General features: G+C 42.5%; 1 protein-coding gene across 2 annotated transcripts; it reads right to left on the bottom strand.

Annotated features, from left to right (window-relative positions):
* Window positions 1-333: 333 nt before the first annotated feature.
* Window positions 334-3,824, bottom strand: MAGEC2 (MAGE family member C2). Of its 2 annotated transcripts, none has more exons than XM_016942653.2 (3): window positions 3,164-3,824; window positions 2,341-2,434; window positions 334-2,032 (listed from the first exon to the last, which is right to left on the bottom strand). In XM_016942653.2, the coding sequence occupies exon 3, from the start codon at window positions 1,964-1,966 to the stop codon at window positions 860-862; it is 1,107 nt and encodes a 368-aa protein (XP_016798142.1). In that variant the 5' UTR covers window positions 1,967-2,032; window positions 2,341-2,434; window positions 3,164-3,824; the 3' UTR covers window positions 334-859.
* Between the last annotated feature and the right edge of the window lie 14,687 nt (window positions 3,825-18,511).

Genomic DNA, 18,511 nt, shown 5'->3' on the forward strand with positions numbered 1-18,511 from the left:
CTCTTCCCTCACCCTCAGAGTCTGGTCCCTGCCACCACCCAGCTTCGTAACTACCAGCTCCCAGAGAAGCAACTGCAGTTTTCCAAAGCCCCAAGCTGCCTTATCTCAAGACCTTTATACTTGAAGGCTTGCACCTGGAGTCTCACCTCCCCAGCCCCTTTTTAACTTGTTCTTTAGATTGTAGAGAACATCTTACCACCTTCTTAATATGGCTTCTGCTCCTAGACTCTACTGTTTTATGGGTAGAGATAAGTCACGCTTTTATTAGTATCCCCAATACTAACAGTGACTTCCACAAGCAAATACTAAAAGAATGTTCAACAAATAGAGGAGTCAGTGGGGCTTTCTTTTATTAAGATGTAATTTCTGCTACTTTCTTCAACAAGCTAAGCAAAGCCAGGTATATATCTTTAATTTTCAAGAACAAAAGAATAAGCAGGACAAGGAAATGAAACTACTGACCACCCTTCAATTTTGTTCCACGATTTAACTGCTGAGTTATTGCACATTGTAAAAAAAAAAAAATGCCTATTACAATACCACACTACCCTGTTACAGATCACAAAATAAGGAAGAAGGTATTTCCATTTTTTTAACAAAATATCAAACTGTTACTCTTAAACCAGATAAAGAACAATACATGTGCGACTAATATTCATAAATTAACACTCTGAAGCTAACTACCTGCTATTCAAAGGAAAAGCATTTAGAAAATACTGAAAAACAGGTAAATCTCTACATCACCCATATGGGACAGAAATGCAAAGAACACTACGTTCCTGGAGCCCCACCTGGCCCTCCACTACCTAGAACCTAAACTGCCCTGTTCAAACACAAGGGGAAGAAACTATTCTAGACTTCACTCAGAAAAGGAAACGTTGCTGGACATGACACTGAGGCTTTCACTGGCCATGACAGTGGCATCATCTGCGGTATCAATTGTGGCCTGGACTCTCTCTTCCACATCTTTCAAAGCATCCTTGTACCACGATGGAAAGGAACTAGGAACAGTGTTGTTCAGCTTGGCTAAAAACTCTAGTACTTTCTTCCTGATGCTTTCTGAATGGGCTCTCGGACCCCACAGGAATTCATAATATGGAGGAGAACTGTGGGGCACCTCCCGATACTCCAGGTAATGTCCCTGCACCCAAACTTTAGTGAGGAGCTCCCTAGGCTCCCCATAGACGAAGTGCTCCCTCCCAGCATATACCCCTACTGCATTCAGCACTTCCCAGATGACCTCCTCAGAGGCACAGTTGCCCTTTATGAAGATCACACTCAGAATAATAATCAGGAGGCTGTTCTCGGGCATGCCCTCATCATCACTACCCTCATCGGTGAGGCCTACTGTGTTTGCAAACACACAGAAGTGGTCAGGGCCCACTTCTATCAGGGCAAGGCCAAAAAGAAGCTCCATGAACTCACGGGCTCTCTTGAGTATCACAGGAAAGTAATCTTTGTACTTGATGACAATCATCAGCATCTGTGCCTCTGTTACAGGCTCCTCTGCTTCGTATTTGAGGAGCAGGAACTCCACTAACTCGGCCACCTTTTCATCTAGTGTATATGTGAAAGAGGACTCACTGTCTGGCAGGTCCTGACAGGTGCCTGTATCCTCCCCTTTCTGGCTGCTGGACTCCTCACTGAATGAGCTCCATGAAAAAGAGGAGCAGCAGGAGCTCTGAGGACTCTGGGAAGGACCCTGTGGAGGACTACTGGGAATGCTCTCGGTAAGACTTGGTATCACACCAGAGGGCACCTCCTCCTCAACACCACCAATAATCAGAGAAGAGGATGTGGAGAAAGAAGAGGGGGAAAATACTAAGTAGAAAGTGGAAGAGGAGGAGGAGGCGTCCTCCTGTTCCTCATCTGTGGGATCCTGTGCATCTACCCAGTCTTCTAACTCAACTGAGGTCGGGGAGTCGTTGCTAACGTTGCGGAATGGAACGCCTGGAACGGGAGGCATGACGACTTCTTCAGGAGCAGCAGGTAAACGTATCAACAGGGATATGGATGATGAGATCCAACAGGCCTGTGGAAGAGAGTGACAGTGTGAGTGGCCTCAGCTGAGAAACTCACCCATGATGGCTCTGACAAAGGCCACCTTACAGCTCTTCTTCTCTTAAGGTGGTGCTCTAGGGCCTCACAGGTCTCCTGTCTTCCTAGGGAGTTTGTCTGCTGGGAAGCTGTAGGAGGATGTGGGAACACACCTCAGGGCACAGCTGGCAGGCAGAGCCTGAGACCCCAGGAGTGACAATAGGTGGGTAGGGCCGGGTGCTGTGGGGTCTCCTCTGTTTGTGGGGGTAGGGCCCTTGGTACACAGCCAGGGTGTGCACTCACCTTGACTCCTGGCACTGCCTGGGCCTCCTCTGCTGTGCTGACTTTAGGCTGTGTGCCTCACACCCAGTTCGTCACCACCTGGTTCCTGGAGCACCTGCAAGAGGAAGTGAGGGAGCCCCTCAGGCTAAAGACTGCAAGTAGGGTCTTGGGCCTGCCAGGGCTGACAGCTGGGGCTGGCCAGAATCCCAGAGCCTCATAGTTCTGGACTGCATGGCCCCCTCAGAATTTAATTAGCAACTTCACGGCTTCTCAGAGAGGGCCGAGCCCCCACCACTCTGCTGGCCTAAGGCAAAACCTCAGAGCAACCGCCACATCCCCGAGAGCAGTGGGAGGTAGGGCGGTGGCAGCCACCTCCCAGCACTCTACCATGGGGGCAGTCGGGGTAGCCTCACGTCCGTTCTGATGCACATGTGACTCCTCAGTCTTATCCGCAGCAGGGCCTGGGAATCTTCCCTCTGCCAACCAGAGGCAGCTCCCCGTGCTGACTTGCCATGGGACCCTCAGACCAAGGCCTCCGCCTCCCCTACGCCCCTCACCCAGAAATAAGATGGCTGCCACCCCGCCTGAGCTGACTGGGGAGCTCTACGAGGGCTGATTCTTGAGGAGCAGGGTGGGAATCTCTGGGAATCTGCCCTCTGAGGTGGGGGTTCCCCCAGCCCTCCTCAATGTCTTCCTATTTATTCCCTAGAGGGCCGGCACCTCCTCCCTTCTTCTGGGGCCATTTCCCTGTCTGGGACCTACCAGTCCCACGGCAGCGCCGTACAGGCCGGGGTTTCTTCTCTCTATGGTGGGAGGTCCCTCAGTTCTTCCTCAGGGCCCTCACCTTGAGGACTGGCCAGGTCTAAGACTCTTCCCCCCGCTAACTCGATTCGCGCCTCCTCACAAACGCCTCCGATCCATCAGATTCCCAAGATGGCCGTCGGGAAAGCACATCCGGGAACCCTGCCGTGGTTGTCCAGGGCTGACGCAGCGTCAATGTGGGGCGGGGCCTCCTCTCTGAGGAGGAACCACCCCCCACCTCTCTGCTTTTTTTCCATCCGTTCCTTCCCACCTCCCAGCTGCCCTCCAACCCTTCCTGCTCACTCCCTAAGCCTTGGGGACCTCTTCACTCCCACCTTCCCAGTCCTTGACACCCCGCTCTCCTTTTTCCAGGGGTGTCAGCAGGGAGTGGCTTGGTGCAGTCTGCGCCTCCCCTCCGTGTTGGGAGGTCACCGTCCTTCCACATCTCTCTTGTTTTTTGGCCAGTTCTGGGACTTCTTTCTCTGCTTAACTGAAGCTGCCCTCCTCAGAGACAACAGCCTCCCCTTCTGCTGACTCTCAAAATGGAAGTCAGAAAATTGTACATCTGGGGACCCTGATGGGGTCCTCCAGAGCTGGCAGCAGGTACAGGGACAGGGGAGGGGCACTAACAGTCATGGGTGTTCCCTTCCAGCCTTCCTGAGAGGCTGTGCCTGGACTCCTGATACTGCCTGGGATGCCTGACCCTGTGCATCTGAGTTTCACCTCCGAATAAGCCCCTCCCATCCCTGAGACCAGCAAGGTGCAAGAGAGGGAGAATCACATCCATCCACAGTGGGATAGGGCCTCCTAGCCCTAAGGCAGGCCTCCACTGCCCTCTGAAATGGGGTGGGAATGCCCCTCTGTCTTTCTCAAGGTATTACTTCTAAAAGAGCCTATACTCCTTCCTTCTCCTGTCCAGACAGCAACATTTGTTCCTTCGACGTCTAAATTCCATTCCAAGTTTTTCCACTTTACTGCTGTGAGTGAAATTAGTGTCATCTCTCCCATAGCCTGTGTTAAAGGCTTCCTTATTGTTGCTTCTTTTCCTATCCTAGTCCCTGAAAAAAAACCACTGTCTTTTCAGCAACCCGTGACCCTTTAAAAAACCAATACGTGATTAAAGTTTTAAATACACACATCAGATTTAACTAGAATGTGAAGTTATATGTATTTTTGGAAAATGCATGGAGTCCCATATCTACCAACCAAGTATCATACTGACCAGTTCCACCTGCCTAAAATTCTCCTGTGCATCCCTTTTGAGGTCAATCACCGCACTTCTACAAAGCTCCTAGCAAGTGTCTTCTGTTTTCAGTTCCTATACTTTTAACTTTTCCAATTTGTCATATGATTAGCTTCATAAAATACTGACTTAAAAGTGTGCCTGTACTATTTTTTATCACAACTAGCAAGGAATGAGAATTTCTGTTATTCTATATCCTCTCTTACATTGAGTATTTTAGATTTTCAGGTTTTAGCCATTCTCATAAGCATGTATTGGAACCTTCTTTGGTTTTTGTTTGCCTCTTCTTAATGACATATGACATTGGTCATCTTTTTATATGCTTTTTTTCCGTTTGCTATATTCCCTTTCGTAAAGTGTCTATTCAAATCATTTGCATCGTTTTAAAGATGAATAAACTTCATTTTTAGAGCATTGCTAATTCAAAAATACAAAGAGAAAGCTTCATCAGAATTAGAGTTCCTACATAATCTACACCACCCGCCCTGCCCTGCTTGCTGCACACACACACAAAGTCTATCTTTTTATTTACATTTTGTATTATTATGACATGTTTGCTACAACTGATGGAACTGTATTGATACCTCATACTTAAGTCCATGGTTTACATCAGGACTCACTGTTAACGATGGGGATACTATACATTTCGATAAGGGTGTAATGGCAAGTATTCATCATTGTATTGTCCCACAGAATTGTTTCACCATCTTAGAGCTCCTGTGTGTTCCACCTAATTAATCAATTCCCCTTGCCCCAACCCCAGCCCTCAGCCCCTGGAAACCAGTAATATTTTTAGTGTATTCATCATTGCCTGTTCCAGAATGTGGTATGCTAGGAAGCCTTTTTAGATTTTCCTCTTTCATTTAGCAATATGCTTTCATGATCCCTCCAGGTCTATCCCACTAACAATGACTGAAAGTTCCTGGTGGTCAACATGCATGTCAACATTTGATGTTTCCGTGTTTCAGATGTCAGCCATTCTCCTGGGTGTAGAGCGCTATACACCCAGCATCAGGGAGGGGGGCCTCCTCTCTGCAGAGGATCCGCCCCCACCTCTCCACCTCTTCCCACCCTTTCCTACCCTCCTCTCCACCTCCATCCACTTTTTCTTGCCCACCTCCCTACTCCATTCCACCCATTACTGTTCACCTTCCGCCCCCTTCTACCGGTTCCTGTCCATCTCCCCACTCCCTCCCACCCTTTCCTACCCACCTCCCTACCCATTCCACCCATTATGGCTCACCTCTTCACCCCCTCCCACCCATTCCTGCCCACTTACCCAACCCCTTCCACTTCTTCCTATCCACCTCCACGTGGCTGGCCCACTTCTTCCTGCCCACTTCCCTGCCTCCTTCCAGCCCTTCCTGCTTACCTTATGGTCCCCCTCCACCTTTTCTTTGTCACACCCCAGCCCACCTCTTTCTTCCCACCTCTCTGCTCTCTCCTGGTCACCTCCTTTCTCCAGGTGTTACAGCAGGTTGTGACTGGGCGTGATCTGGGCCTCCCCTCCATGTTGGGAGGTCACTGTCCTTCCACAGAATTCTCTTCTTGTTGAGTGGCCAGTCCTGGGGCTACTCTCTCCGCTTGACTGAAACTGCCCTCCTCAGAGAAAACTTCCCCTCCGGCAGACTCCCAAAATGGAAATTAGAAAGTTGTACATCTGGGGACCCTGATGGGGTCCTCCAGAGCTGGCAGCAGGCATGGGGGCAGGGGAGGGGCACTACCAGCCATGGGCATTCCCTTCCAGCCTTGCTGAGAGGCTGTGCCTGGACTCCTGAAACTCCCTGGGCTCCCTGCCTCTGTGCATCTGAGTCTTTCACCTCCGAATAAGCCCCTCCCATCCCTGAGACCAGCAAGGTAGAAGAAAGGGAGAATCACATCCATCCACAATGGGATAGGGCCTCCAAAGCCCATGGCAGGGCTCCGGTGCCCTGTGTCTGAAATGGTATGGACAAGACTCTGTCTTCCTGCAATTATTATTCCTGACGGGGCCTCAGAGTCCCTTCCCTTGCTGTCCAGAGACTATGATCTTCAGATCAAGGTTCCCATTTCCATGAGACCCCAAGCCAAGAGGAAGTGAAAAGCCCTAGCATCCCTGCCTGAGGGCCCTGCCCAAGGCCTCTCAGGGGTGAAAACAGGGGCTGGTTTTGTGTGTCCTTCTGTTTCTTGGGAGGGATGTCTCACCAGTCCTTCCTCTATGTCATCCTGGGGATGCCTGGAAGAGCCTGAGTCCCTTCCCCTCTCATGATCTGAAGTGAGACTCACTTGAGCACAGCCCTCTCCTCTTTCTACCCTCTAAGAAGTCAGGGGACACCACAGTGGGCCAGCATGCCGTGGCTGACAGCAGGAGGGAAGCTGGATTCTGTGGATCCTCCTCTTTGTGGGCAGGGAGTCTCTGCAGTTCTCCCTCAGAGGCCTCATTTGACTACTGGTTGGTCCTGGGTCTCCCTGTCCTTCCCAGGATGGCAGTATGACACAGGGGAAAAATAATGTGACTTTACCCTGAAGAAAGCTGAACAAACACTACGTTGCCGTGGTGATCGAATTAACATCATCAGTGACAAATTATGTTTGTCCTATATATGGTGGGTATGATGTGGAATACTTGGGAACTTTTTGCACTATCTTAGTAATTTTTCCATACATCTAAAATTAACCTAAAATAAAAGGGTTTTTTTTAATGTGATAATGTTAGCAAACTAGGTAAAATTTTATTTAACTCTTGATAGTAAATATTATACTTACCTGGGAAAATTTGAAACTTCTGCTTTGAGATTAGTAACCAAACTAGAATCCTGCTATCACAAATTTCTATTCAACTGTCTAATAAAGGTAGTAGCCAGTGAAGTAATATATAGCAGATATAAAAGCAGTAAGGATGTTAATGTAGAAAATAGTGTTTCCATGAGTAACAGATTATTAGACTGTTTATGAAAAAAAAATCAGAATTAAAGATAAGCATCCTAATCTATAAATCAGTACATGTGCTTGTCAGATAAAAGATCACTGTACAAAAATGATTCTTGCTTTTTTTTACAGGAGCAAAGAGTATGAAAAAAATGGTAAACAAAATGTAACTTGTAACATATCATACTAAAATATCAATTAGAATAAATTTACCAATAAAATTTAACAACTTCACAGAAAATCATAAGTGTAGCATTTAGATTAATTGATGAACCCCTACATAAATTTAGAGTTTTTTTAATTTTAATTTTTAATTTGGGGGTATATTATAGGTGTATATTTTTATGGGTTACATGAGATATTTTGATACAGGCATGAAATAGGTAATAATTACCACAGGGTAAATGGGGTATACATTACATCAATTTGGTATCCGTTGTGTTACAAACAATCCAATTATACTCTTTCATTTACTTTAAATGTTCAATTAAATTATTTTTTCACTATCACCCCATTGCGCTGGCAATTACTAGGTCTTACTCATTGTTTCTATTTTTTTCTACCCATTAACTCTCCCGACTTTCTCCCCACCCTCACTACCCTTCCCATCCTCTGATAAGCATCCCTCTACGCTCTGTCTCCTTGAATTCAATCGTGTTGATTTTCAGCTCCCACAAATAATGAGAATATACAGTTTGTCTTTTTGTGCCTGACTTATTTCATTGAACATAATGACCTATAGTTTTGTTCATGTGCTGCAAATGACTGTACCTCCTTCTCTTTTATGGCCAAATATTACTGCCTTGTGTATATGTACTGTAGTGAACAGTGCTGCCATAGACATGGGAATGCAGATATCTCTTCAATATACTGATTTCCTTTCTTTTCCGTATATAGCAAGCAATGGGATTGCTGGATCATACGATAGCTCTATTTTTAGTTTTTGGAGGAACCTCCAAACTGTTCTCCATAGCAGCTGTACTAATTTACATTCCCACCAACAGTATGCAAGTGTTCCCTTTTGTCCACATCCTCACAAGCCTTTGTTACTGATACCGAAGCGGGGCAGGGAAGTGCTGGGTAGAGGAGGGCATGGTCTTTGGCTAGGGCTGTACTCCTGGGCCTGTGCCCACCAACCTAGGTGAGGACAGTCATGTCTTTTTTCCTGCCCTAATGTTGCATTTCCCAAGACCACCCTGGCCTGCCATGCCCCCATCCTGTGCCTATAAAAACCCCAAGACCCTAGCAGGCAGACACACAAGCGGCTGGACATGGAGAGAAACACATCTGCAGAAGAAGACACAAGTGGCTGGACATTGAGAGGACATCGAGGGGAGCATGCCAGCCGAAGAGCACATGACACACACGGGCCCGCCAGCAAGCTATTGACCAGGAGAATGAGGTGGAGTTTGGTTGGGGCAGTCAGAGGAGAGCCCAGGCTGCCGAGTGGCCTGACTCCAGGGGAAAACCATCTCCCTTCTGGCTCCCCCATCTGCTGAGAGCTACTTCCACTCAATAAAACCTTGCACTCATTCTCCAAGCCCTCATGTAATCCGATTCTTCCAGTACACCAAGGCAAGAACCCCGGGGTACAGAAAGCCCCATCCTTGCAATGAGGCAGGAGTCTAATTGAGCTATCATAAGCCGCCTATGGATAGCTAAACTAAAAAGAACCCTGTAACACATGTCCACTGGGACTTCAGCTATAAACATTCACCCCTAGACACTGCTGTGGGGTTGGAGCCCCACAGACTGACAGTCTGTATGCTCTCCTAGAGGTTTGAGCAGCGGGGCACTTAAGAAATGAGCGACGCCCTCATCGCTTGCCCTGCAATGGGGATAAGGAAACTTTACCCGTTTCATTATTGCTGGACTTTTGGATAAAAACTGTTATAACTGGGATGAGAAATCTCATTGTAGTTTTTATTTGCAATTCTCTAATCAGTGATGTTGAGTACCTTTTGATATACCTGTTTGCCATTTGTATGCCTTCTTTTGAGAAATGTCTATTCAGATATTTTGCCCATTTTTAATCAGATTATTAGATTTTTCCTATAGATTTTTTCCTATGCCATTATCATATAGTTATATATCCTTGTATATTCTAATTATCAATCCCTTGTCAGATAGGTAATTAGCAAATATATTCTCCAATTCTGTGGGATGCATCTTCACTTTGTTTACTGTTTGCTGTGGAGAATATTTCTAACTTGTTGTGATCCTATTTGTCCATTTTTGCTTTGCTTGCTTGTGCTTATGGGGTATTACTGAAACAATCTTTGCCCAGTCACATGTTCTGGAGAGTTTCCCCAAAGTTTTCTTTTAGTAGTTTCATAGTTTGAGGTCTTATATTTAAGTGGTTACTTCATTTTGATTTGATTTTTGTATATAACAAGAGATAGTAGTACATGGTTTCAATCTTCTGCTTACAAATATGCAGTTTTCTCAGCACTATTTATTGAAGAATTGATGAACCCCTACATAAATTTAGGGTTTTTCTAATTTTAATTTTTAATTTGGGGGTACATTATAGGTGTATATTTTTATGGGTTACATGAGATATTTTGATACAGGCATGAAATAGATAATAATTACCACAGGGTAAATGGGGTATACATTTCATCAATTATGTATCCGTTGTGTTACAAACAATCCAATTATACTCTTTTATTTACTTTAAATGTTCAATTAAATTATCTTTTCACTACTATCCACCTAGGAATTAATTTAACCAAATAACTGAAAGATCTCTATAATGAAAACTATGAAACAGGCAGGAAATTGAAAAAGACAAGCAAGAAGTGAAAAAATATTTCACGTTCATGGATTTCAAGAATCAACATTGTTAAAATGTTCATACTACCCAAATCAATCTATATATTTAATGCAATTCCTATAAAACTACCTATGACATTCTTCACAAAAATAGTAAAAACAACCCTAAAATGTATATGGAACCACAAAAGACACAGAATAGCCAAAGACATCCTAAGCAAAAAGAACAAAACTAGAGGAATCACATTACCTGACTTTAAGTTATACTACAGAGTTATAGTAACCAAAATAGCATGGTACAGACATAAAATCAGACAAAAATAGATGAGTAGAACAGAATGGAAAACCCAGATATAAATCCGTGCATCTATAGTGAATTCATTTTTGACACAGGTGTCAAGAGTGTACATTAGGAAAAGGAGAATGGTGTATCCATTTTTCTTATTTCAAGTTAACATGAGGCTTGCGAATACTATCTTATAACTCGTTATTTTAAACTGATAACAACACTGTTTGCATAGACAAACCAACAAACAAGCAAAAAGGAAACTAATAAAAACTGTACGCCTTAGCTTTATCCCCTTGCTTTTTAACTTTTTGTTTGTTCTATTTACATTTTATTTTACTGTCTGTGTCTTGAAAATTTGTCGTTGTTATTATTCTTGATTGGCTCATCATTTAGTCTTTCTACTTAGAATAAGAGTAGTTTACACACCAGTTACAGTGTAGTACTATTCTGTGTTTTTATGTGTACTTACTATTACTAGTAAGTTCTGTACCTTCAGGTGATTACTTGTTGCTCGTTGACATTCTTTTCTTTCTGATCGAAGTACTACGCCCTTTAGCATTTCTTGTAGGACAGGTCTGGTGTTGAAGAAATCCCTCAGCTTTTCTTTGTTTGGTAAAGGCTTTATTTCTTCTTCATGTTTGAAGGATATTTTCACCATGTGTCCTATTCTAAGGTAAAAGTTTGTTTGTTTGTTTCCTTCAGAACTTTCATATGTTTTGCCACTTTTTCCTGGCCTGTAAGATTTCCACGGACAAGACTGCCGTCAAACACATTGGAGCTCTGAGATATGTTATTTGTTTATTTTCTCCTGCTGCTTTTAGGATCCTTTTATTTTCCTTGACCTTTGGGTGTTTGATTATTAAATGCACTGAGGTAGTGTATTCTTTGGGTTAAATCTGCTTGGTGATCTATAACTTTCTTGTACTTGGATAGTCACATCTTTCTCTAGGTTTTGGATGTTCTCTGTTACTATCTCTTTGAATACTTTTTCTACCCTTATTTCTTTCTTTTACCTCTTCTTTATTGCTAGTAACTCTTAGGTTTGCCCTTTTTGTGGCTATTTTCTGGACTTCGTAGGTGTACTTCGTTGTTTTTTATTCTTTTTTTGTTTTCTCCTCTAACCGTATTTTCAAATAGCCTTTCTTTAAGCTCACCAATTCTTTCTTCTGCTTGATCAATTCTGCTTATAAAAAACGATGCCTTATTCAGTATGTCAGTTGTGTTATTCAACTCCAGAATTTCTGATTAATTGTTTTGAATTATTTCAATTGCTTCGTTAAATGTATGTGATATAATTCTGAATTTCTTCTTTTTATTATATTACATTTCTTTGAGTTTTCTCAGAACTGCCATTTTGAATTCGCTGTCTGAAAGATCACATTTCTCTGTTTCTCTAGGATTGGTCCCTGGGTGTCTTATTTAGTTTATTTGCTGAGGTCATGTTTTCATAGATGGTTGTGATGCTTATGGATGTTCATCTGTGTCTGGGCACTGAAGAGTTAGATATTTATTACAGTCTTTGCAGTCTAGGCTTGTCTGTATCCATCATTCCTGGGAAGGCTTTACAGATATTTGAAAGAACTGGGGTTTTGTGATCTAAGCCGTATCTGCATTAGGTGCACCCCAAGGCCAGTAACACTGGGGTTTTTGCAGACTCTTAGGGCTATCATCTTTCTCCCGACCAAATGAAGTCTCTCTGTGTGGAGCTGCCTGGAGCTGGGGGTGGGTGACACAAGCTCCCCTCTGGCCACCATCACTAGGACTGTGCTGGGTCTGATCTGAAGCTGGCACAGCACTGGGTCTTGCCCAAGGCCCACTCTAACCACACCAGGCTATTGCCTATATTTTCTCAAAGCCCTGTGGTCTACAATCAGCAGGTAGCAAAGCCAGCCAGACTTGTGTCCTTCCCTTTAAGGTGGTGAGTTCCCACAGGACAAGGGCAGGTCCAGACGTGCCATCTGGGATCCAGGAACTAAAAGCAAATACCTTAGAAATCTTCCTGGTGTTTTATTGTACTGCAGTTGAACTGGGACTCAAACCATGAGACACTGCCTTTTCCACTCTTCCATACCTTTTTCGTAGGCAAGGGAGCCTCACCTCATGGCCATTACCCTGACTGCCAGGCTACCGCTGATATTCCCTGAAGGCCCAAGGGCTCTACTGTCAGCTTGCGGTGAATGCTGCCTGGCCTGATACTCACTCTTCAGGGAAGTGGGCTTCCTTCTGGCCCAGGGCCTGTCTAGAAATGCTGTTCAAGAGCCAAAGCTTGGAATTGGAGACCCTAAGTTCTCCTGTTTGGTGCTCCTGTTTGGTTTTAGAGCTCGTGTTTGGTGCTCTACCTCTTTTTGGCCAAGATGATACCAAAGGTGTAATACAAAGATCCCTTTACTTTTCCCTCTGCTTTTCTCAAGCAGAAGCATTCTCTCCTCGTAGCCTCCACAGCTGTGGATGTGCTGAGTCTCACCTGAAGCTGGCAAGTCTCAGAGTCTCACTCAAGGCCTATGGTGTACTACCTGGGTAATGCTGCTGGTCATTCAGGACCCATTCACCACCTTTACTCAGCAGGTGGTGGATCCTGCCAGGACTGGATCCTTTCCTTTGCTGGTTTCCTCTGGACCAGGGTTTGTCTTGAAATGTCATTTGGGAACTTGCGCCTGGAATGGGGGCCTCATGACTCTGCCCAATTCCCTATTCTACTGTGTCTGAAATAGTATCCAAGATGCATGACAAAGTCCTATTTGGTCTTCCCTCTACTCTCCTCAAGTGGAAGGACGGGATCTCTTTTGGGACCACAAGCTGTGCAGCATGGGTTTGAGGGAGGAGTGGAGCAAGCACTCCTTTAGCCATCCTAGCTGATGTCTCAATAGCTTGCATTCCCCCTAATGCTACTGGCTCTTGTCCCAATTCAGCCATAGGACTCCCCTAGGAGTTGTAGTTCCTGTGGCTTGGACTGCCTTTCAAGTTTATTTACAGCCCCAGAGCACTTTAGCCTATGGTGGCAAGGCTTGCTGGAACTCAAGTTCCAGCTGTTGGGATGGCCATTCCCCTCTGGAAAGGGCTGGTTTAAATATTTTCTCTGTGTGCAGGCATCAGTGGAGTTCAGCCTATTTTTGCTTTCTGCTATGACAGGACAGCACTGAATTCAATGCATTGTCTCACATTTGTTGTGCTCACCCTCTCCCAAGCACTCAGATTCTCCCCACGCCACACAGCCACTGCCTAGAGATGTGGGAGCAGTGATGTAAGTAATCCAATACTCTTTCGTATCTTCTATCTTCTTCAATGCCTCTTTCAGCAACACAAAGTTAAAAGCAGGTACTGTGAGTGCTCAGCTGATTTTTGGTTCTTATGAAGGTACTTTTTGTGTGCAGATAGTTGTTAAATTGGTATCCTTGCAGGGGAAATGATTACTGGAGCCTTCTACTCCATCATTTAACTCTACTCTTCTCCCCTACAATAATTTAAAACTATATATGTAAATAGATATTAAAATTCCCTATTGATATGGTTTGAATCTGTGTCTTCACCCAAATCTCATGTCAACGTGTAATCCCCAATGTTGGAGGTGGAGCCTGGTCAGCGGTGATTGGATCGTGGGGGCAGATTTCTCATAAATGGTTTAGTATCATCTTCCTGGTACTGTTCTCAAAATAGTGAGCTTGAACTCAGTCTGGTCATTTAAAAGCGTGTAGAAACTCATTTCTCTCTCTTTTCCTCCTGTCTGGCCATGTGATGTGTCTTCTTCACCTTCAACTTCCACCATGATTGTAAGTTTCCTGAGGCCTCTGTAGAAGTCAAGCAGAGGCCAGCATCACGCTTGCTGTACAGCCTGCAGAACTGTGAGCCAATGAAACCTTATTTCTTTAAAGTTATCCAGTCCCAGATATTTATTTGTAGCAATGTGAGAACAGCCTAACACATATATTGTAAATATGTTAGTTCTCCTGAAGATTTATCTACAGTTTGATTGCAATGCCAATTTTAAGGAACCAAACTTTGTATGCAAATGTGTGTGTAAACTTAATATGATGATTCTAAAATTTAAAGTTATGCCTATGGTCGAGCATAGCCAAGACACTCTTGAGAAAATAGAATCTAAAAGCAGCAACTTTACCAGAGAGTAAGGATTACTAAAAAGTTATAATGGGATTTTGTGGTTTAGGCACAGGCATTGAGAAACAGACCACTGGAAACTAATAAGGAGTCACCCAAAACACCTTCTTATGTACCTATACTAGATTGTGACAATAACGTGTTTATCACAAAAAATTTAAAACCTACATAAAATTATATAGAAAAGCAAAGTGGACTTTCTTATATTCTATCATGAAGAAAGCCAGTAGTGTGTTCTCACTTATAAATAGGAGTTAAATAATGTGTACCCATGGATGTAGTGTGTAGTATAACAGGCAATCGAGACTTAGAAGGGGAACAGAGCGGGAGAAGATGGATAATGTGAAATTACTTAATGGGTACAATGTACCTTATTCGGGTGATGAATACCCTAAATGCCCTTATTTCACCACTATTAAATCTCTGCATGTAACAAAATTGCATTAGTACCTCATAAATTTATACAAATGAAATAAAAGGAAGTCACCATTATGGGCCCATTAGGGGATCAATAATGCTGCATGAGGAAGGATTGGAATCATCTGGGGCACTGATTCCAATCAGTAAAGTCAGTAACAGAAGGAGTGGAGATGATGTATGGAGGAGGAAGAGGGGAAATGGCAGCTCCTCTTGACCTTATTCTCATACATAGATGGCCTTACTACCTTTATGAATCTTCATTTTCAAAGAGCAAAAGCAAAAACTTAGTGCTGATTTGGGATCAAAACAACCTGGGCCAATGATATGAGGCCAATGACCTCCCAAACTACCAGTTGGGATGATGATCTTTGGAGCTCTGGGGATCCAGGAAATATAACGTGGACAATACTGTTCCAGGAAAGCATGACAGGGTAACGTTGTTCTGACTACGGACACCTTGAACAGGCCCAAGAACACTTTCCTGACTAGGAAGTGGTGACAGATTGCCCACAGGTGATGGAAGTAGAGGCCTACCTCCTTCCCCATTTTGGCTAGGGAGATTCCAGTGATGGGAGGGTGAACTCCTCTTTTTCCAGCACAACACCAACCAGAAATCTGTCTTGGAATTGGAGGTTAGAAAATACAAAAAAATTCTCACAGTAATCTATGAAAAAGTTAATCGTGGCTTAATTTATTTCTATTAATATGAAAGGTGGCAAGATTTTTATTGATGACCTTTATTCCTCTCCTTTCCTTTACTTCCATCTAATCCATCAAAGGATTCTGTTCCATTAACCTCTAAAATCCATTCCAAATCTATCCATTTCAGTCAATTTTCATTACCACTGCTGTGATGAAGCTACCATCATCTCTCAAATAAACTATAGCAATAACTTCCTTACTGGTGCCTCTTTTTTCCAGATTTACCCTTGTAAAACCCATTCTGCTCAAAGGAGTCAGGGATCCATTTAAAAATGTAATCCCTGGTTGATTTTTTAAAAATTGCATACATGAAAGTTTACTGTAACATGCAACATGAAAGTTGTATGTATTTTAATAAATGTATAGATTCCTGTATCTACCACCCAAGAATCATACAAAACATTTCCATCAGCCTAAAATTCCCCAGTGTGTCCCCTTTGCAGTAAAATATTATACCCTCCTCACTCCCTAACCCTGTGGTTTTTGGTGTACTTATAGTTGTACTTTTTTCCAGAATATGCTATAAACAGAATCATACAATACTATCTTCCAAGAGGCTATATTATTTTTTTATTACAACCAATAAGGAATGAAAGTTCCTGAATCACTATATCGAAGGAACACCTACACTCCATGTTTATTGCAACACTATTCACAATAGCCAAGATGTGGAATCGATCCAAGTGTCCATCAATGAATAAATGGATAAAGAAAATGTGGTACAGATACACAATGAAATACTATTCATGCATAGAAAAAAAAAATCCTGTCTTTTGCAGCAACATGGTTGAAACTGAAGGTTATTATGTTAAATGAAATAAGCCAAGCACAGAAAGATAAAGTTCTCATTCATGTGTCGGAGCTAAAAATGTTTATCTCGTGGAGATAGAGAATAGAATGACAGTTAATAGAGGTTCAGAATTGTCATGGCAAGGGGGCTGAGATTGAAGAGAGGTTAGTTAATGGGTCCAAACCTACAGTTAGATAGAAGGAATCAGTTCTGGTGTTCAATAGCACAGTAGGGTGACTATATTTAAAAACAATGTATTGTAGTTTTAAAAATAGCTAGAAGAGAGAACTTAAAATATACCAACACATAAACATGATAAATTGGGTGATGTGAGCTCTGTAATTTTGTTCTTTTACTTCAATATTATGTTGGTTATTCTAACTGTTTGCTTTTTCATGTAAACTCTAGAGTATTTTGATGTCTAAAAAATAACTTCCTGGAATTTTGATTGGAATTTCATTGAATCTATGAATAAATTTGGGAGCAGATGACATACTAACAACATTGGGACTTCTAAATCATGAAAATGGAATAGCTCATCATTTTAAAAAATCTCTTTTCAGTGGTTTTTTATGAGTGTATTTTTTTTGTTTCCCACATAATAATATCATAATTTGGACAGAATATAAGAGTTTCCATTTTTTTCCACATAGTCAGGTGCATGTGTTTTTCTTTGATAATAGACATTCATTGTTGTTTTGAATTGAATTTCCCTGATAACTAGTGATGTTGAGTGTTTTTTCATATTTTTTTTCATATACCATTGGCCATTTGGATGTCTTCTTTCAAGAAATATTTACTCGGATTCTTTACCTATTTTTCAATTGTATTATTTGGTTTGTTGCTGTTGAAATGTGTCGGTATTTTATGTACACTCTTTATTAATCCCTTGTCAAATGGATAGTTTGAAAATATTTTCTCCCATTTTGAAGATTGTCTCTTCACTCTGCTGATTATTTTCTTTGCTATGTAGAAGGGTTTTAGTTTGGTGTAATTCCATTTGTCTATTTTTGTCCTGGTTGTCTGTGCTTCTGCAGTCTTATCCATAAAAGCTTTGCCAAGACATTTTTCCTGAAGCATTTCTTCTCTGCTTTCTTGTAGTAGTTTTCTAGTTTGAATCTTACATTTAAGTTTTTAATCCAGTTTGAGTTGATTTTTGTATATGGTGAGAGATAGGTTGTGTAGTTTCATTTTTCTTCATATATATATTCAGTTTTCCCAGCACAAGTTATTGAAGAGGCTATCTTTTCCCTAATGAATTTCTTGGTGCCTTTGCCAAAAACTATTTGGGTGTAAACAAGTATATTCTCTTATTTCTTCTATGGGTTTTGTTTTAGACAGTTTTTACTTCTATTTTACTATTGACGGAGAGTTTTGCTGTGTATAAATTTCTAGGCTTGTGTTTTCTTTTTCTTTCAACACTTTAAATATTACATTTTACTCTATTCTTGCTTGCATGATTTCTGACAAAAAGTCCTCTGTAATTCTTATCCCTGTGTCACTATAAGCAAAGTTCTCTCTCTCTCTCTCTCTCTCTCATTCCTCTTCTGGGATTTTTTTTCCTTTTGTTTTCTCTTTGATTTTCTACGAAAAGAGTCTAAATAGAAGGCTGTTGCTGTAGTCCAGGAGTGAGAAAGCATGGGCCTGACCTGGAATAACATTAGAGAAAAAGGGAAGGAGGCAGAAGTGGCAAAATATATCACCACTGCTTGTATCTGACCAGGAGAACAGAAAAAAAGCTCTCAAATGATGTTAAAACTTGGACCTGGGAAAATTATCAACCTGTCAGATCATGAAAGTTTCACCATAAAATAGGTCTTCACTGAAGGCCTGTGTTATTCAGGAAAAAGATGGCTTCAGTTTGAGACACAATGTCTGGGATGCATGGCAGGTCATCTGCAATCTCTATTGCTATGTCCTCTCTCTGGAAACTGAACCTACAGTGTAGAGTAATATGGTTACAGACACGGGACCTTTACTCAAAATACACCAGTTTGAATCCTAGCTCAACAGTTTACCAGCTCTGTGATCTTGGGCAAGTCGGCCAGTCTCTCTCTGTGCCTCAGTTTCTGTATCTATAAAACTGAGAAAATAATTGCATATATTTCATATGGCTGTTGTGAGGATTAGATGTGTACGCACACACACATTT

The sequence above is a fragment of the Pan troglodytes genome, chromosome X (assembly GCF_028858775.2).
Source record: "Pan troglodytes isolate AG18354 chromosome X, NHGRI_mPanTro3-v2.0_pri, whole genome shotgun sequence".
NCBI classification, from domain to species: domain Eukaryota; kingdom Metazoa; phylum Chordata; class Mammalia; order Primates; family Hominidae; genus Pan; species Pan troglodytes.

Bases quoted from the DNA above. Each gene is read 5' to 3' on its own strand.
- MAGEC2 (XM_016942653.2), bottom strand. From the start codon at position 1,966: ATGCCTCCCGTTCCAGGCGTTCCATTCCGCAACGTTAGCAACGACTCC.